Genomic DNA, 20,561 nt, shown 5'->3' on the forward strand with positions numbered 1-20,561 from the left:
CATCAGCACTCTATCCACCACGGTGCCTAGTATGTGCTTCCCCCTGCGCCCACAGGACCGGTGAAGGCCAACTTGACAGTACTGGACCGTAGGCTGGCCTGGCTGGGGACAGAGCGGGGTGTGGGCTGCACAGTGTTGGTGCTGGTTTCCACCTCCTGCTCGTGGTCTGCTGTCAGACCTGTGTCTTGCATCTACGAGAACTAGGGGTTAAAACAAGATTAGATGCAGCACAAAGACGAAACCAGTGTCAGTGAACACAGGGTTGTGTCACGTGGTTTTCTATGATTTTCTGTGACATTATCCATGGCTGAGGTCTTGTTAGAATAGCCCCTGTCTGTGGCCATTGGTACCACGAAGAATCCACTTTGCAGGCACATGGAATCAGTTTGACTTTAATGTTGACCAATCAGGCACAATGGGAAAGTTGGATGTAAAGCTGTTACCGTGACTTAAGCACAGAATGTGCTGGAAGTCCTCAGCTCCCTGGTTTGTGGTCTTGGGTCCTGTGATCCAGCAGCTCCCACGTGGATGTGCTGCTCCTATCCTGGGGAGGGAGCAGACTCTCTCAGCTCAGGGCTGGTCTGGGCCGCTTGGGCCCACTCCCGTGTGTGTCCTCCGCCGTAGTGGCCCTTCCTGGGTCCCTCCTCCCGCGGGTGCCCCCTGAAGTCACTGGGGCAAGGGGGTGGGACTCTCTCTTCACAGGCAGCATCAGCACTGTGCCTATCTGGGGCTTTGACCACTCTGCGTTTGTGGGATGCCTTCCGGTCTACACAGCACCTGGGGGTGATGGTGCCCAGTCAGCAGGCCATAGCGGCAGTGGCTCACCTTAATGCTGATGCCATGGGCAGCAAGGTCCTGGCGCAAAGTGTCACACGCCTCTAGCAGGGGCCGCCTGTCCAGGAGCTGCTGCCGTCCAGCCTCCCGGGTGGCCGCTTCTGTGGCCAGGGCGAACTGCCGGACCTTGAGCCGGAACCGGACCAGCTCCTCCACCACACTGTGTAGAGTAGCCCGACTGCTGTCCTCTGAAACCAACTACACCGGGTGGAATGGTACAATCAGCGAGGCCCTGGCAGATACCCAGATGGCTGAGCCCAGCTGACAGGGTGCTGGGGCTTCTGTGCTAATAAGCCCAATCGGTGCATGTCCTCCCCAGGGCTCTCTTCACTGGGCCTGGGCTGCTGGCCAGTCCCCGCTCCCCTGGCTTGCACGCCTTGGTCACCAGAGGGAGCTCCCCAACACTGCTAGGAGGTTCAGCCCTAGGGTTCCTGCCCACATCCTTGGGAGCAGTGTCCCTGCACCCAGGCGTGTGGGCAGCCCTCCTCCCATCCTGCACTCCTGCCAGCAGGCCAGGAGCTACTCTTCCACAGATGTGCTAACATCTGAGCTTGTACCTGTCGATTGGTCCCCGGGCAAAGTCTGAAAGTGCAAGCCATGCTCATGAAACCAAACCAGTTCATTCTGATCAAATACTTAAAACAGGGCAGCCCAGGTGGCTCAGCAGTTTAGCGCCGCCTTCAGCCCAGGGTGTGATCCTGGAGACCTGGGATGGAGTCCCACATCGGGCTCCCTGCATGGAGCCTGCTTCTCCCTCTGCTTGTGTCTCTGCCTCTCTCTCTCTCTCTTTCTGTGTCTCTCATGAATAAATAAATTAAAAAAAAAATACTTAACGTACACCTTGCATATGGTTTGCACACATGGTACGCTGTCACTACTTGGTCACAAACAGTCTCCTTGCCTGGCTGCAGAGTTCAGTGGGTCAAGTAGGATTTGAAGTCACTGGAAGTCCTCTCCCACCTACAGGACATCTCCTTACAGGGAGGAGACCCTAGCGGCTGGCTGTGCTCATGGGTGTGAAAGAAACAGTTTACAGCTCGGGTCAAACGTCTCAAACCTACAGAATCCTCAGTTACTGCTTCCATAATAAAAGAGCCCAAAGCAGGATCCAGTGTCCACTGCTGAGAAGGAAGTGAAGCCAAGGACAACTGGGCCTGATCCGCCTCCCCTTACCCCACAGCACAGCCTGGGAGGATGAGCGGTCCCAGCATACGTGTGATGGTCACTCTCCATGTTTAGAGTCTGGCCACACAGTTTTGCAAGTGGCCACTTGAGCCCTTGGCTCTCCTGTCTGAGTGAAGCAGGCAGGGCCTCCCCCCAGGGGGTGGGGACAGCACCCATCCCTGCTACAGGACACCAAGGGGCTCAGCCAGAAGCGTGTCATCTTACTGTGCACCTAACTGCATCTAGAGAGTCTCAAAATAACGCCAGCTCTGCTCAGAATCACTGCAGGTCAGGTAAACGTTTACTTTTTACAGAACGTATTTTAAGCACATAAATTCAGCATAATTATCCATTAAAATAACATTTTTAAAAGGGGAGCAGGGATGCCTGGGCAGCTTAGTGGTTGAGCGTCTGCTTTCAGCTCACGTCGTGATCCCAGGGTCCTGGGATCGAGTCCCACATTAGGCTCTTTGCAGGGAGCCTGCTTCTCCCTCTGCCTACATCTCTGCCTCTGTCTCTCATGAATAAATAAAATCTTTTAAAAAAATAAAAAGGAGAACAAACAGTTGTTAGTGCACATAGACAACCTCACAGGAGGACTAGAAGGGCAGGGCATACCTGTCTGTCCGCCAGAGAAATCCCAACAGTCTCAAAGAACTGTTTGATGTAGGACACGATGGAGCCAAACACGGCAGGACTCCTGGGACCGCCGGGTTCCTGTGACATCACCCAAAGGAGGCGCTTTAAGAGCCAGGAAAATGGTGTAAAAGCACTCCTGTCGCTGCATCTGCTCCTCATGCAGTGAGGATGGCCCTGGCAGGGCACACTCTGTACTCAACCCTGGAGTAGCCCCTCAAGGGCACACTGCACGACTGTGGGGAAGCCACGGAACCCCTGCACCTCAGTTTGCCCATCTGTGACATGGGGATCTGCTAGGGTCTGCGTGCTGTGTCCCCCAAATCCATACGCTGACACCTAACCCCCAGGGTGACAATGTTAACAGATGGGTCTCTGGGAGGTCAGTGGCCCCACAGACAGCTTCCATTGAGTTCCTCTGAGCAAACAGGAGGATGACGTGCTTCCCATGTGAGCAAACACCTGTCCGTGTGTGGGGCCTCCCTGCTCTGAAGGGGTGGCCCCGTGCAGGCTGAAGCAGCTTTTGGGGGGAAGGAGGGTAAGGGAACCAACCACACCCAAACCCCACCCCAGCAGCCACGTCTTGGGACATACCTTCGTGCGCGCCTTCAGTTGTCTGTTCCCGTGGTGGATGAGGTCCATGATGGCATCCACCGCTGCGGGCGTGTCGAAGTCGTCTGCCAAGGCGGCCCTCACAGCTTCCTGGGTGTGGCAGAGCCTGGGAGAGAAACAGGCACGCCTCAGCCCCTGGACTGGCCCAGCAGAAGGAACAGGGTGTGCCCCAGTCCCTCAGCAGCACAGACGCCCTCCTGAGTCGTGACCGTGACTTTGCCGCTGGCCCTTTCTAGGCCATGCTCACACCTGTGAGTGCTAACAGTCCTAACCGGGTAAGATCAATTACCCAAGATTCAGACTGAGAAAACCTCTAAAACCTGGGTTTGAACAAGCCCTGTGTCTCCTGACAGTTTAAAAATGCAGCGGTGAGAAAGTAAGGTTCAAACGACATCACGGTATATTGTCAGCCGTCTGCATCATGCAGACCTGTCATGTGCAGGCTTGGAGGGAAGGATGGCATGATGCAAACCCCCTCCCCAGGAGCCTGTAGGCAGGACCCCCCTGAGGGTGGAGGGTGGTCCCAGCCATCCCTCTCAGGGTCACACGGTCCTGGCAGGTGGTGGCCGCTCCCAGCCTGGCCCTGAGGGACCAGGAAGGGAGAGACAGGCCACTATCAGGGCTGTTTGTCACAAAGCTGAATGTGACCTCCCGAGTGGCAGTCTCTACCTTCCCCCTCTACCATGCCTGTCGCCGAGGAATGCCAGAGAAAAAGACGAGTGTCCACCTGTCCCTCCCTTGGGGCCTCCATCTAGATGGCTGCCCAGTCCTGCTGGCAGCACCAAGCCACACAACACCCTCAAACACCCTGCCCCAATGCTCTAGGCTTTGTCCCCTGGACACCCATGGCTGTGACCAACAGACTCCGCGCCAGCCTGTTCCAGCCCAGCACCCTCCCTCCTCCTCAGGCTGACTCCAGATGTGTCCAGGGACTTTCCTAACCTCCTAGGGACTCCTCCAGGATGAGGACCCATCCCATGATGGTGCAGGCACCTGCAGCACCTGATAAACACCCGATAGACCCACTGGGAGCTTTGCCTCCTAACCGCACAAGCATTTCCCAGTCTTCCGCAGTTTCTCACATCCCGGATGCCAGCCCCACATCTTCCACACCATTTCACAAGTGACAAAACAAAGATGAACAAGTTTAACCATTCAACAAACGGAACTAGAAACATGATTTCCGCATGTAACATTCCCCACCCTCCCCACCCTTCCTGCTACTCTACTCCTGCCACTCCTGGGGGCTGCTCCACTGTCACAGCCTTCTGCCACCATCCTATGGCCAGACACTGGTGTGCATGGCTCTCAGGCAATGGCAGGACATGCACTTGACTTGTGCAGACTTGCTGGTCAATTCCCGATCAAGCCTGGACTGAGCCACTGAAGCCACCCTCCCGTGCTCTTCAGGGGTCCAGTTCGGCCACGCACCTGCCAGGCTCCTACCCAGGGGACCAGAACCTCTCTGCATCACTCACAAACACCAGTGAGCAAACTCACAAACACCAGTCTGGGTGCAGGGGTGACTCACCCCAGCAGGACCACTGACATGCCCAAGGCACCTTCTGTACCAGCACTCCCGGAGGACCACAGCCCCACGGATGGCGCCCAGGACACTCGGGTGGATACGGGGAGGGCACCTACCTCTCCCACAGCACATCGTCCCTGATGGGGCCGCACACCAGCTGCCCCTTCATGTAGGCCCGGGCGTCCTCCACAAACGCTGCCACCACCAGGAGGAGGTGCTTGGCTTCCAGCATGGTGCCGTCGCTGTAGTCAATGGCTGTGGATGGGGCGCATGAGGTCAACCGGGTGCTGCTGCCCATGCCCATACCCCGCACACTTGGCGCTTGTCGGCCAGAAGCCAAGCAGCGGATGTGGGACTCCCTGCCCCGGGGCTCCCTGACGCCTGCCCTGCTCAGACCAAGAGGCTCCGTCCTGACCCCAGCCTCCCTGCCTTGGAAGAAACATGGAAAACTACTCCCAACAGGTTTTGGCCAGGAGTCCATTCGTGCTGAGACAGGTGACTCTGGGAATGCAGAGACCTGGGCTCTGAACCACCTCTCGGGAGACCAGCCAACACAGGGGACTCTGGGCTCCAATTTTAGGCCCAGGACTGAGGCCAGGCCCCTAAATTCTGATGTTGCAGTGTGTGAGGACACGCCCTCCACGGGGCTTCATGCCCAGCCCACACTCAGGAGAGCCAGGGCCGGTGGAAAACCCATGGCCTCCAAAGACAAGCTTCTGGAACCTTCTGGCCAGGAGGTGGGATGCTTTCCAGCCATGCCTCCACAGCTTGTTTTCAGGCAGAAAGCAGCTGCACCGCTGAGACTGCTTGGGATGTATGTAGCCCATGTTCAGCCACCCGCCTGAGCGCACCCCGTGGCCTCACGTGTCATTCACCTGCCCGGTAGCTGCTCCGCATGCAGAAGAGCCGGAAGACATCGGGGGAAAACGTCTTCAGAAAGTCCTAAGAGAGATCAGGGAAAAATGGGAAATTAGGGCGCCTACGACACTTGTGTGAGCTGATCTCGCTTATCAAGCAATCAGGAAGTTTTACGAAATCTGGTTTTGTTCCAGACTCATTACTAGCACGCCCCCACCCCGCGTTGCCCACAGCGTCCTCCCTGTTCAGTGTCACCAGGAAAGCCAGGTGGGGGCAGCCCTGGCTCTGCGTTGACACCTGACCCGGGGGCAGGGTGTGTGTGTGTATCTGCACTGCTGCTGCTGCCCTCAGGAGCCCCTGCCCATGACGTGGTTCCCTGGGCTGTGTCACCAGGGGATGGACGCAGCCTAGCAAAGGGCCAGGCAAGGGAAGGGGTGCAGGAGGAGGGGCAGTGGGGAATGTGACGGTGGGGCTCAGGGGCAGAGGCCACCTGCCCTCCCACTGGCCATGCGACCTGTGTCGAAACAGGATGAAGCTGGCCCCAAGCTCAGGTTTCTTGAACACAGCACCGCCTTGGATTAAATAGTAAAACTGAGAAGCTGTTGTTTTAGTTCACTTCCAAAACATCCACACAAAGTGGATAGGTCTCTACTAGGAGGGATAACCTGGGGAAACTCAGCAGAACTTGCTGGAACATCACAAAGTTCAACAAAACCTGTGTGTGGTGGCGGTGGAAAGTGCTCAGGGGCCTTATGGGGTGGGGGCAGGGGGAGGGAGGACAAATTTGGCCTCCATGGGGGCACCGGGGCACCGCTGGGGGGCACCGCTGGGCCTGCCACGGACGTGCTCATGGTGACCACGCCCCCTCCCCCCCCAACCAGGGATAAGCTGGCTCTGACAGGACCTTCTGACATCATGGAATTTGGGTCAAAACCCAAAACTATCCTGTCCTTCACTGTGGATTCTCTGTGAGTAAAAGGAGACATGTTCAGCCCTACTCTTGTGAACCTGATCCATGTCTGGTGGTTATTTCTGCACATATTGCCCCACAAACACACACAACAGTGACCCAGCATGTGACAGCTGGGAGGACAGTGGCCAGGAGCCACATCAAGATCGGCAGGTGCCCCCCTGTGAGCAGTGACAGAGCCCGTCCCCTGGGTGAAGCTGACCCTTGGCCTCACAGAGCTGGTATAGCAGGAACAGGACCCCCGGGAGCAGGTGCCCTGCCTCAGTCTCCCTGGGGGAACCACTTCAAATGCAGTGTAGTCACTATGCCACAAACAGTGTCACCAGGTGGAAAACTAACCTTGTGTACAAGACTTCATCATTCGCACGCTGTTCTCTATGTCACTCCATTTAAACTCCCTTTAAAGTCCTAAATGGCTTTTAGGGCTTTATTTTTTCATTTTCTTTTTATTTATTTTCTTTCTTTTTTAGGGTTTTATTTATTTTTAAATATTTTATTTATTTATCCATGAGAGACACAGAGAGAGAGAGAGAGAGAGAGAGAGAGAAGCAGAGACATAGGCAGAGGGAGAAGCAGGCTCCATGCAGGGAGCCTGATGCGGGGCTGGATCCCAGGACTCCAGGATCACGCCCTGGGCCAAAGGCAGATGCTCAACTGCTGAGCCACCCAGGTGTCCCACAGGGTTTTATTTTAAAGAGTTTCTCCTCCCACTCAGACCATGGGCTCATTCAGATTGCCCTCAATGTGTGTTCAGAGCCCAGCATCAGGACAAGTGTTTATTCTCACCACGTTGGGGGCTCCTGTGGAGGAGTCCCGGTAACTGCAAAGAGAATTCTGTGATGGAGTGTTTCCACAGCATTCAGGCCCTGGGGGCTAATCCCTGATAATAACAGAATGAAAGGACAACCACAGGAACTAACAAGGAAAGGAAACCAGCAACAGAGCAGAAAGGTGGCCTGGAAGGGGAGAAAGCATGAGTAACCATGTATCTGATAAGAGGTGAGTCTCCAAGATAAGCAACTCCTACAACTCAACAGGAGAAGACAACCTGATGCAAAAGTGGGCATAAGACGTGAACAGACGGGAACCCTGGGTGGCGTAGCAGTTTGGCGCCTGCATTTGGCACAGGGCACAATCCTGGAGACCCGGGATCGAATCACACGTCGGGCTCCCGGTGCATGGAGCCTGCTTCTCCCTCTGCCTGTGTCTCTGCCTCTCTCTCTCTCTCTCTCTGTGTCACTATCATAAGTAAATAAAAAAAATGAAAAATAATAAAAAAAAGACGTGAACAGACATTTCTCCAAAGAGGATCAACAGATGCTCAACATCACTCACCACTGGGAAATGCAAATCAAAACCATAATGAGATTATAACCTCACACCTGTCAAAATGGCCAGAATCAAAAACAGAAGAAACAGCAGGTGTTGGTGAGGGTGTGGAGAAAGGGGAGCCCTCGTGCACTGTTGGTGGGGAATGAGAACTGGTGTGGTCACCGTGGAAAACAGTGTGGAGGGTCTTCAAAATGTTACAAATAGAAGTATCCTACCATTCAGGAATTGCACTTCTGGGTATTTACCTGAAGAAAATCCATCTCTTGAAGAGACATCCACACGCCCATGTTTAGTGCATCACTATTCACAAGAGCCAGGATAAGAAAGCAACCCCAGTGTCTGTGAATGGATGAATGGATTAAAAAATAATCCATTATTTTTTAATAGGCAGACATAGAATATACAGTGGAATATTATTGAGTATTATTCAGCCATCAGAAAAGGAGGATCCTGCCATTTGTGACACAGGGATAAACCCGGAGGACATTATACTAAGTAAATAAAGAGACAAATCCTGTAGGATCCACCTGTGGCTGAAGGGAGAGTCACAGTCCCAGAAACTGAGCAGATGGCGGCTGCCGGGGCTCCGGCACGGGGAAGACGGGGACATGCTGGTCAAGGGGCGCGCTCTCAGCTGTACGACCGAGCTGCGGGCCTCTCGGACAGCACGGCGGCCACAGTGACGAGGGCTGTGTCCTGCACTAGGAACGCGCTGAGGCAGATGGCAAGTGTTCTCACCACACGCCCCGAGGGGACTCTGCCAACGACTGGGGAAGCCGCTCACCGCGCGTCACCGCGCGTACGCGTATCAGATCGTCCGTGGCGCCCTCTAAACCCGGCCACTTGGACCTGTGGGCAACACCTCAGTGACGTGCAGGGAGGCCTCCAGGCCGGGCGGAAGCGCTCTGCTTTCCTCACCGCCCCGAATGCCTGACGGTGACGCGGCCTGGGTCCCTGCTGTGGTGTGACCAGCTGCCACCACCGGGGGCAGCTCCGACTGGTGAAACGGGTGCCGGAAGGGCAGAAGGTGGCTCATGACCTCCGGGGCACGCGGCCATCACGCGGTGACCGTGGGGACAGCTCTGGAGCCAAGGAGGTGCGGCCGGCAGGAAGCCGGTGCGGCTGCCCCTCCCCCAGGGAGCCTCCCTGACTCTCTCGGGGTGGGCGCCCTCACGTCACGTTCAGAGGGAAAAACTGAGGCTTTGAGAGTAAAGTAACTGGTCCTAAATCACAACCTAGAGATGAAAAGAGGCCAGTTCTGAGCCGTTATCTGAGCTGTAAAGGTCAACCTCTCCCCGCGTGGACTCGGGTCTCGTCAAGCAGAAAGAATCAAGTTTTCCTGCAGACCATAACCAAAGTCTGCCAGCGGCCTCCAAAATAATGAGGTCTGGCGGGGAGACCTTCTTCTGCCTGAAACCAGGAAACAGACACCTTTTTTCCACCACTACATGGCTGAACGCCCCCACGACTGCCCAAAATACAAAGTAACGAGACCGTAAGTACACACTCTCACATGCACCTGGGAAAGAAAGGGAAATTTAAAGCCTGGCTGTCAGTTTTCAAGTTAACAAGGAAAATGTTAACCTGATTCAGATCTTATTTAGTAGTTCATGCTGACAAGGAAACCGACACTTTGATACCCTGTTGGCAAGAATATCAAGAACACTTACTGCTTCGCTAGCAGAGGCTTCATCCAGAACATTCTGCATGCACACATCCTCTGATGGCCTTTATCCTACACTCTCATCACTGTCTTGTAGAGCACGCAGACTCCCATCACACCCAGTCGCAGGAATCGGGCCCGTCATGGTCCCGCAGCCCAGGGCCCCTAAGTAATGCAGACTCTGTAATATCTATGCAAATTTAACTACACACTCTCTCATAGAAAATCTGATATAATTTAAAATAACCATCAACAGGGCACTGTTTAATTAGGGTACAATGACAACCCAGCCATTCACAGGAATTAATTCCATATGGAAGAAAGTGACCCCAAAGATGCATTAAGTGAATAAAGCAAGTGCAAAACAGTGCAACCACTTGTGTGGAAAGAAAACCCCGAGAAACGTATTTATACATGCACGCTTTGCTAAGCTGGCAACAGCTGCTCTGGGAGAGAACGCAGGGCAGCCAGGGAGCGTGTGCTCCCCACTCTCTGGGCTCCACATTTCCCACTGCGGGCTCTTCTGTCTTGTCTGCAACTGTCAGACTTCCCGCACTGACATACATTCCTTCTAAAACCAAACGCAGGGGATCCCTGGGTGGCGCAGCGGTTTGGCGCCTGCCTTTGGCCCAGGGCGCGATCCTGGAGACCCGGGATCGAGTCCCACGTCAGGCTCCCGGTGCATGGAGCCTGCTTCTCCCTCTGCCTGTGTCTCTTGCCTCTCTCTCTCTCTCACTGTGTGCCTATCATAAAAAAAAAAACAAAAAAAAACAAACAAACGCAAACATTACAGTTTGCTGCTGGGGGTGGTGGGGGGTAGGGGATGGCGGGGGGTAGGGGGTGGCAAAGTGCGTTCTGGGACACGTGGTACCTTGTGTAAGAAAGGGAAAATCAAGGTTCCTGTAGGGATGGCTTCCTTCTGTCACACCAAACACTGGGAGGACAACCTGGCAACAAGCCAAAGAGCAGAGCCACACTGGGGACAGCATAACTCTGCTAAACTCCAACAACACCTCACGCTCTTGGAAAACAGAGGGAAAGGGGAAAGACATGGCCTCCAGCTGGAAACAAACCTAACAAATGAGCCTGCTCTGCAGCTGAGGGGGATGCTACACAGCAAATAATTACACTCTGCACGGATGTACGCCAACTGCGTGACCTCCATGCCAGAGGCCAAGAGTAACAGGAAATGCAAGCCCAGCACCAGCAAATCAATAAGGTCAGACACCAGAGGGCACAGGGGGCAGGGATGAGCATGTCATGGGCATGTGGTTTCCTTCTGGGTGGTGAGCGTGTCAAGTAGATAGTAAGGACTGTTGCCCAATTCTTTAAAGATGCTAAGAACACTGAGTAATACAATGTAAAGGGTGAAGCCTCTGATCTGTGAATTGTGTCTCAGTAAAGTTGTTATTAAAACAAGAACTGTTTTAATGGAAATCTTTAAAGGCAATCTTTAAAAAAATAAAAAAAATAACGGCAATCTTTACTCAACAGTTTTAGTGTTAATAGGAATACTGGTATTAAATTTTAAAACATGTCACTTTTAATATAAAGCATGAAGCATATACACTGTTGTAAGGAAGCAAGACTTTTAGCAAAAGTGGGAAAAGAGCTAAAAGGGGATCCCTGGGTGGCTCAGCGGTTTGGTGCCTGCCTTCGGCCCAGGGCGTAATCCTGGAGTCCCGGGATCGAGTCCCACATCGGGCTCTCTGCATGGAGCCTGCTTCTCCCTCTGCCTGTGTCTCTGCCTCTCTCTGTGTGTCTCTTGTGAATAAATAAATAAAATCTTTAAAAAGAAAAAAAAAAAAGGGATAAAACCAGCAAGTCCTGTAGTGTTAGACGGGACAGCTCACAGTGAACTCCAGTGACCACTTTATGCATGCGGGTCCATCTCCTCCGCCAGCTCTGTGCCCTGAAGAGGCCTGGAAACAAGGCCACTCCAACAGCAGTAAACACACCAGATCTTGGCTCAAAATTCCCTGTCCCTGCGAAGGCAGAGAGTCTCTGTGGAGAAGTGGCAGCTCTGGGGCTGAAAGCAAGGATGCAGCCAGGGCATCTCCCCGGGACACAGAGGCCAATTAAGGAAGCCTCCTCCTGCTCTCCCTAGACCAAATCTGAGATAATTTCAGCACAAAAAGAATAAAGACTGAATTGATAATACACAAAATAAATATAAAAGCTAATTCCTAGCAATACTGCAAAGAGACGGAACAACAGGTGAACCCTCTTTCTTGAAGATGAGGGCCAGGGATCCCTGGGTGGCTCAGCAGTTTAGTGCCTATCTTTGGCCCAGGGCGCGACCCTGGAGTCCCGGGATCGAGTCCCACATCGGGCTCCCTGCAGGGAGCCTGTTTCTCCCTCTGCCTGTGTCTCTGTGCCTCTCTGTCTCTCATGAATAAATAAATAAAATCTTAGAGAAAAAAAAAGAGGCGGTCTGGCCAGGCAACAGCACGAGAGCACGCTCTGCAAGGGCCACTGATGCACATGCAGGATGGGGCAAAGTCACCAGTGGATACCAACCCCAGAGGCAGCAGGTTGCCTGGGGACAGGAAGCCCCATGGCAGATAACCTTGCTGGCTGTCCACGTACACAAATGGAGACAAGAATCTCCACATCAGGACAAGCTGGTGGCCGTTCCTTACCAGACGGTCAAACACAACATCAGTAATGGTAGGCCAGCTGGACCCTGTGGCCCTAGACGGCTTCCACTGTGGGGCCATAGCACCACGGATCATGTGTTCCACCTGATTGAGCCTGAGCTGAGTCAAGCCTTGAGGCCTAACCTCCAGCTACGGCGAAGACAGGAGACAGAAGACCAAGTTACATGACACCAAAGAGAAACTAGTACAGAACATGGGCTGTTCAACAAAATTGGCCTTGTGTCTTCAAAGAGTCAACACCACATGGAAAATAGAAGCAGAGAGACCGCTGTAGATGGGAAGCCAAAAACACCTACCCAATCAAACCACAAGAAGAAAGTATTATTCAGCCTTAAAGCAGGAGGCGCTCCTATCACCTGCTCCAGCCCAGATGGACCTGGAGACGTCCTGCTTAGTGAAACAGGCCAGTCACAAAAGGACAGACACTGCACATCTGCGCTTCCATGAGGTCACTGGAGTACCCACCATCATGGAAACAGAAAGGAGAATGGTGCATGCCAGGGGCTGGGGAGGGCAAGACAGGGACTTGTCATTGGGGGAGAGTTTCAGGTGTGCAAGAGGAGAGAGTTCTGGAGCTCTCTTGCACAACGATGTAAACACTACTGTATCATAACAACAGTGACAATAGTGAATTTTATGTTATGTGTGTTTTACCACTATTAAAAAATATCTTCTAAAAAGTCTAAGAAGACACGGTATATACATGCAACACGTGAACTTTCAATGGATTCTGGTTTTAAAAAAGCAAAGCTAGACACTGGACACGTGGAAAAATTAGAATACAGACTGGGTAACTGATAGTAAGAAATTACTGCTGATGTTTTTGGTGTCTGGGTTACCCAGGAAAGCATCTTTGTTTTGGGGAGTGGCTCACAGAATGGGGAAGTGTCATGGTGTCGTATGGCTCAGCAATCTTGGTGATTACATACCGGCACATGTGGCTATGCCAACCACTGCCATAAATACAGAAACAGCAGTAAATGTAGCAAAGTGATAACTCTCAAACATATGTGATGAGAACGTAAGTTTAACTTTTCTGTAGGAAAATATATCTAACAATGAACATTTCTACTTAAGTATATAAGGAGTATTTTACGAGCATCCCCATCCACGGGACATATGTTCCACAGCACCTGTGGACACCTGCACATGCCATAGTACCAACCCCTCTACACAAACATGCCTGTGATAATGTCTAATGCTAATTCAGGCACAGGAAGAGAGTAGGGACAACGGGACAGTGACAGCAGCCATGGCATCTGAATGTGGGCTCCCTCTCCCAACACCACATGCCCCAGTGCCAAGGGGAGGGGAGGTAAATGACACAGGCATGTGACGCAGCATGAGGCTGGTGCTCACTGCCTCTGGACCACACAAGTGAGGCCGCACGTAAGGGGAGGACTGTATGGAAACCTGGTGGGAACAGCTTTAGTGGTCGGGTATTCAGGGGGTGAAGGTCTGATACTCTCCTGGTCATTTTAATATTTGCAATTAAAACTGCACTTGGGGCAGCCTGGGTGGCTCAGCGGTTTAGCGCCGCCTTCAGTCCAGGGTATGGCCCTGGAGATCTGGGATCGAATCCCACGTCGAGCTCCCTGCATGGAGCCTGCTTCTCCCTCTGCCTGTGTCTCTGCCTCTCTCTGCGTGTGTCTCTATGAATAAATGAATAAAATCTTTAAAAATAAATTAATTAATTAAATTAAAAAAAATAAAACTGCATTTGGCAGGGATGCCTGGGTGACTCAGCGGTTGAGTGTCTGCCTTCAGCTCAGGTTGTGATCCTGGGGTCCTGGGATCGAGTCCCACATTGGGCTCCCCACAGGGAGCCTGTTTCTTCTCCCTCTTCCTATGTCTCTGCCTCTGTCTGCAGGTCTCTCATGAATAGATAAAGTCTTTTTAAAAAATAAATAAATAAAACTACATTTGGCTTCATGGGCCCAAGGACAAAGAGCAAACTATTGAAGTGCCCCCGTGAGTTCACATGGTTTCCATTCCTGTGGATGCTCACAGGCCATCCCTCGTCCCTGGGGCCCAGAGAAGCCACGGGACGGCAGACCAGCAGTAGGACAGGAAGAGGGGTAAATGGGACTCAGGGTAACTGCGTGGGGAACGGGCCAGGGAAGATGGTGGCCATCTGCAGGGAAGCCAGGCCACAGAGGGCGGGGGGGACATGGCGGAGAACCAGAGTGCCAGATTATTGCCACGCTTTTACCATGAGAAACTGCGAGTCACACCCGGGCATAGGAGAAGCCTGTGAGGCTGCGGGACTAGGCCGGGAGCACGGGGGATCTGAGACTTAGGCTCGCCCACGCAGCAGCCTTCAGGACTGGTCAGCAGCAGCAGCAGCAGCAGCAGCGCAGTAGGTTACCTTAATAGTAATGTAATTTTTCAGTGATTTGGACATTTTTTCTTCTTTGCCTTTCACATGCAAATGCCCTGAAACAGAAACAGTAATTAGTTCTGAACTGGGTGGGAGATGGGGGAGCGGGCTGGAACTGCGGGCCAGCCTCAGATGCCAGGAACACCCTGCACACGCTGTACTTGTTCTGCCATAAGCAAATACCCACATCTGTGCCGATACTGGGCAGTGCCCCCCAGGGGGGAAGCCACAGCTGCACCTGCTGGAGGGCGTGGGGTCTGCCCTGCCCACTGTGGGCAGCCCCGTACCGCCCATCCTGCACCCTGGAAACACCAACCTAATAGACTCCGCACCCTGGGAAAGGTCGGAGCTCTGGTTCTGCAAAATGGGCACCCAGCAATACCTGCTGAGTTTTGGATGTTCCAAACTGTAGGTCTGACAAGGACTCATTCCACTTCCCGGTGCAGTCCGTTTTCACAGGCTTCTTGAGAGCCTGGCAGTCCCTCACCCCGAGTACGGCAGTTAGGAGGATGGCCGAGCCCGTGTGTAGAGCTGCTCAGTCCCAGCCGGGGTGCCCTGGGCCAGGCTTTATCAAGGTGCACTCCCAGGGGGGGCCTCTCCTCTCCTGACACCATAGGACTTCAAGTACAATAGTGCTTCAAGGCCAAGTTTTCTGAGAACTGGTTAAAATGTGGCTTCCAAATAGAAAAAATATAACCTCAAACACGTAATTTGATGTAACACGTATATACCAAACACAGTTAAACATTTTTTAAATTGACGATCTTTGGAAAATGAAACACATCCAACTCCTTATCTTCCATCCGTTTCCTTCAGAAAAGGAGTATGAATCTTCCTGTGCGCTAGGAGCCACAGATGTTTCTCCAGCACAGGGTGACAGTAGGGTGAAGGAGATCCTACCATCCTAACAGCGTGTAACGGTCACAACCAGCCAGCAGCACGGCGCCGGCATAAAGGGGGTGGGCACTGGCGCCGCTGGCACCTGCTGATCCCCAGGCCCACATGCACTGATGGGCACATGGCACGTCCCGGCAAGGGAGAAAACCACTGTGTCAACAAGACCACGCCTATGACAGGTGTGTGGGCATCAGGCTCCAGCCACCCAGATGGCCCATCTGGGTGCCGTGTTCCCGAGTCTGAGTGGGGATGGGACACAGAGCTTCAGTCCTTGGGGGGGCTCCCTGCCCCACAGGCTCTGTGCACATTTATTCTGCATATGTCTTCCTCTTACGCTCTCAGGCCAAAGGGAGACTATGGAATGTTCCAGGCCCTGGAGGTCATCTTGGAGGCACTGGGCAGTGCCCACTCTGCTGGTCCTGGAGGTATGAGTTGCAGGTGGAACCAGGATCATCAGGTTTTCATCCTGTTTAGGAAATCTGCCAGCAAGTCGCACTGCTGGCAGAAACAGAGAGTTTTAGCCACTGCTGGGCTCTACCCAGGAAATGAAGTGGAATACCAGACGGCAGTTCAGATGCTGTAAGCAGCCACTCGGCCCCCGATGCTTCTGCATCCCAGACTCCTTCAGGCAGCACAGAGATGGGCCTGGCGTCTCAGGGAACTGAGGGCTGTTCCAGGACATAGCGGTAGCCATGGGAACGACTCCCGGCAGGGCTCAAGGAAGGGAAACGTGGTAGTGGGTGCACTTCAGGCCAAGCAGCCTCTGGCTTCCAGTCCCGGGAACCTGAGTGAAGTGGAACGTCAAGCAGCCCACTGCCCATCAGATGGCAGAGCACCTCTGATACCAGCCCCAGCACGGAGAACGTTCCCCACATTGTGGTCAGCCCATACTTCATTCCAAAAACGTACTCATAACTCCAATGCAAGGAAGCTCACATCAGCGGACTCTGACTCAAACACGTGGAGACAAGTCTATTTCCTCACCTGTTCACTGAGCTATGCATTTGCAAATGCAGCTGTTTTACCAGTCAGGAGAATCAACAGAACTGAAATACAAGTTAATTTGAAGTCATGACTTACCAGAATGCAGAAAATAATTTCCCCACTGCTTGCACTGATGGAAGGCCTCGCACTGGGCAATCTCGTTCTCGTGATGCGGAAAAGCTAAATCGACCCCACCCGAGTGGATGTCCAGCTGGCTTCCAAACACCAAGCTGCAGGACAGCACAGAGGTGGTAGTTAGTCCAAACAGCACATTTCTCCAAACCTCCAAACCACACTTCCGGTTAATCCTCCAGCCTTTATGCAATGAACAAATGGATCTTGATTTAAAATCAATAAGCATGGCAATTTAACTAATGTAAATGGAAACTGAAATTATGTTTTTACGTCACAAATCTCTAACTCATAGCTCCACCTTCTAACATAGTTAATTCTCTTTGTTCTGGATATAGCATATGCTTTGAAAAACATACAAAAATTTTTAAAAAGCATACAAAAAAAAAGCATACAAAATTACCTTCTCTTACTTTCAATACGTAGGGTTTAGTGGTTTTCCAACTTTAACAAAAGAGAACTATAAAACTAAGAGAATTCTTACTATGGCTTTTGAAAATATAAGTATTTAGAGATCACATACAAATAACAAGGTAAAACTAAGTTCAAAGCATCACAGTCCAGCTGCTGGCATTTCTGCTTTAATGCTATGTTGTGCATTCCTGAAAAACCTCACATCCCACAAAACTGTACCCTGAAACTAGTAGGGCTGCTGGGTACCATGGAGCTGGCCAGACCCTCAAAGCCTGTGTAACTGTCCCCAGAGCATCTGCTGCCTATGGGCCAGGCTGACTGGCACTGCTTCAGACAATGTGAGAACAACCATCAACAGGGTGAGAAAGTGGGCCTATGGGTGCTCTGGGCAGATGTGGAGCTCCCCAGGCTGCCACAGATCTCAGTGGGGCTGGGGATGCAGATACTTGAGAATTCTCTAAACGTGGTTAAAAAGAGACATTTCCTTTTTTAAAAATTCAATTTTTTTGTTTGTTTTTATTAAATAAACTATCCCCAACATGGGGCTTGAACTCACGACCCCCAGAGAGTTCTAGGATTTACCAACCGACCAGCCAGGTGTCCCCAAAATAGACATTTCCAAAGGTGCCACAGCCTCATTGCGATCCCTTCCTACTGACCTTTCTCCCACAGGCCTGGCAAGACCACTTCGCACGGGCCACATGCTGGTGGCAGACCTGCACCAGGCTGCTCCTGTATGCCCCTGGTCACGGGCTTTAAAAGATCTCTGAGTCCTGGAAATTCACATGGCACGAGGGAGCATGAGATGGATGGGTAGGACTAAAGAGGAGGGCAAAAAGCCTCGTTTCTATTTGTAACGAGGGATCCATTTTTATAAAGATCTGCAACAAAGTGGACAGCGTGAGGACTTAACAAAGCTGAGCGGTGGGGGCACCTGGCTGCCTCAGTCTATGACTCTTGATCTTGGGTTGCGAGTCCCAACCCCATGGTGGACACAGAGGTTATCCGAAAAAATAATGCTAAACCATGGGTCCATGCTCATTATATTAGTCTCTATTCTTGTCTGTGTGTTAGAGCTGTTTGAAAATAAGGGAGAAGAGTCTCTTCTCATTAAAGTTCAACAGAAACATGTAACGGTAACATTACATTTGAAATGCACTAAATCTTTTCTATCTACTTTAGAGAAATTATTTGAATCTATAAAATAAATATATTTTATGACCCAATACATATCCCACATTGCTCTTAAATCAGAAGTATTTATTTTTAAAAAAGATTCTTATTTGAGAGCAAGTGAGAGAGCAAAAGTATTTTTAAGTACATATAAGTGGTACAGTCGGATGGAAGGCTGGACACAATTTTTTAATGAAAAGCTGGGCCGTGCTTCACAGTGTCTCAGGAATTCTTGGATGCGTTTCCAGAAGGGCTGTATCAACATCACCTCAGCTGAGAGCAGCAGGGGAGGCATGTGAAACAAGTAGCACCCCTCCTGGTTTTCAGGAGGACCAACAGGTCGTGGAGCATCAGGCCCTCCCACCTGGTGGAAGGGGAAGAAGGTCCATGGACAAGAGACCAGTCTGGGGTCAGTACTCTCCTAGGACAGTCATGCCTCCTGACGCGTATGCTCAGACTCAGCCAGCAAACAGCACCACTCACAATGACCAACTTACAGGACCTGGGTTTGCTGATCTCCAGGTTTCGGTGTAGCCAGTAGTATGAAATGTTCGCCTTAATTATATTTTCTGTAAGTTTCTAATCTTTCAAGCTGCTCATTACAATAAATGTCTGCAATGAGCCGAAACACATCAGATCGTGAAAATTATGGGTTACTACTACCGATACTAAAGACCCCTCACCTCCACAAACAGGAACTAAATACACAACGTTATTCACTGCAGGTATTTATGAGAGTGAAATACTGGGAACTACACGTTCACCTGCAGTGCCCGAGCTAAATGAAGGACGGTCCATGCACCCAGCACAGCACCACGAAGCTCAGGCACAGAGGCGGGTAAACCACTACAGACAGTTCCCGGGACACACGCCGAGTGAGAAGAGATCTGACAGGCATGCCTCCGAGACCCCATGACAATGGGCTCAGTTCCAGAACACCACAATAACGTGAATGTCACAATAAAGACAGACAAACTTTCTGGGTTCCCAGTGCATCTGGAAGTTATGTTTACACTGCACTATAATCCATTATGTATGCAGCAGCACCGTCTAAAAACAATGTAGGTACCCTGATCAGAAGATACTTTATTGCTAAAAAATGCTAACCATCTTGTGAGCTTTCAGAGAACTATAGTCTTTTTTTGCTGGTGGAGGTCTTGCCTGGTGGTGACAGCTGCTGACCCGTCAACAGTGGTGGCTGCTGAAGGTGGGGGTGGCTGTGGCAAGCTCCTAAAATAAGCAATCAAGTTTGCCACATCGATGGACTCTTCTTTTCATGAATGGTTTATTTCACATGATGCTGCTTGATAGCATTTTACCCACAGACCTACTTTTGAAACTGTGGAGTCAATCCTCCCAAGCCCTGCCACTGCTTAATCAACTCAGTTTATGTTATACTCTAAATCCTTTGCTGCCATTTCAACAGTCTTCACAGCATCTTCACCAGGAGTACATTCCACCTCAAGAAACCATGTTCTTTGCTCATCCATAAGAAGCAACTCCTTAACTGTTCAAGTTTTATCCAGAGATCATAGTGAATCCGTCCTATCTTCATGAACTTCAGCCAGCAAACAGGCCCTACTTGTGATTCTGGTTCTCCTACCCTTTTCAGCACATCTCCAGTGACTTCCTTCACTGACATCTTGAACCCCTCAAAGTCATGCAAGAGGGTTGGATCAACACCTTCCAACTTCTGCTCATGTTGATACTTGACCTCTTCCCACCAATAACAAATGTTCTCAGTGGCATCTAGATTAGTATGGATCCTTTCCAGAAGGTTTTCAGTTTACTTCCCCCAGTCCATCAGAGGAATCACTTTCTATGGCGGCTATAGCCTTACAAAATGCACTTTTTAAATACTCCTTGATCCATGGGCTACAGAATGTATGCTGAGTTAAGGAGGCATGAACACAACATTAATCTTGTCCATCTCCATCCAGTAGCCAGGTGCATTGTCAATGCGCAGTAGGGTTTTGAAAGGAATCTTTTTTTTTTCTAAGCAGGTCTCAACAGTAGGCTTACAATATTCAATAAACCACGTTGTAATCGGAAGTGCTGTCATCCAGGCTTTATTCCTCCATTTACAGAGCACAGAATAGGTTTAGCAGAATTCTTAAGGGCCCTAGGATTTTTTGGAATGGTAAATGAACATCAGCTTTAACTTAAAGTCACCAGCTGCATTAGCAGGAAGTCAGCCTGTCCTTTGAAGCTTTGAAGCCAGGCACTGACTTCTTTCCATCTATGAACATCCAACAAGGTAACTTCTTCCAATAGAACAGAGTTCTGTCTACCCTGAAAATCTGTTGTTTAGCGTAGCCCCTTTC

At 51.3% G+C, this 20,561-nt stretch overlaps 1 protein-coding gene across 12 annotated transcripts in view; it reads right to left on the reverse strand.

The window, feature by feature from the left end:
• The window catches only part of CARS2 (cysteinyl-tRNA synthetase 2, mitochondrial), a 69,638-nt gene that overhangs the window by 24,914 nt on the left and 24,163 nt on the right, over positions 1 to 20,561 (reverse strand). For 3 of the 12 annotated variants that reach the window (XR_012002058.1, XM_072761015.1, XM_072761016.1), the window contains exons 8-15: positions 16,615 to 16,748; positions 14,626 to 14,693; positions 5,650 to 5,716; positions 4,891 to 5,029; positions 3,229 to 3,352; positions 2,617 to 2,715; positions 826 to 1,032; positions 444 to 539 (exon numbers count right to left, since the gene is read on the reverse strand). Coding sequence is in view for 8 of the 12 variants with exons in the window: in XM_072761015.1 (XP_072617116.1) it covers positions 450 to 539; positions 826 to 1,032; positions 2,617 to 2,715; positions 3,229 to 3,352; positions 4,891 to 5,029; positions 5,650 to 5,716; positions 14,626 to 14,693; positions 16,615 to 16,748 (928 nt within the window). In the remaining 4 variants the exon portion in view is untranslated. Of the gene's footprint in view, positions 1 to 376; positions 545 to 825; positions 1,033 to 2,271; positions 2,534 to 2,616; positions 2,716 to 3,228; positions 3,353 to 4,890; positions 5,030 to 5,649; positions 5,717 to 14,625; positions 14,694 to 16,614; positions 16,749 to 20,561 lie in introns of those variants that run through there. The other 9 variants (XR_012002059.1, XM_072761019.1, XM_072761020.1 and 6 more) reach the window with 5 other exon arrangements.

This window comes from Vulpes vulpes, chromosome 6 (genome assembly GCF_048418805.1).
Source record: "Vulpes vulpes isolate BD-2025 chromosome 6, VulVul3, whole genome shotgun sequence".
NCBI classification, from domain to species: Eukaryota; Metazoa; Chordata; class Mammalia; order Carnivora; family Canidae; genus Vulpes; species Vulpes vulpes.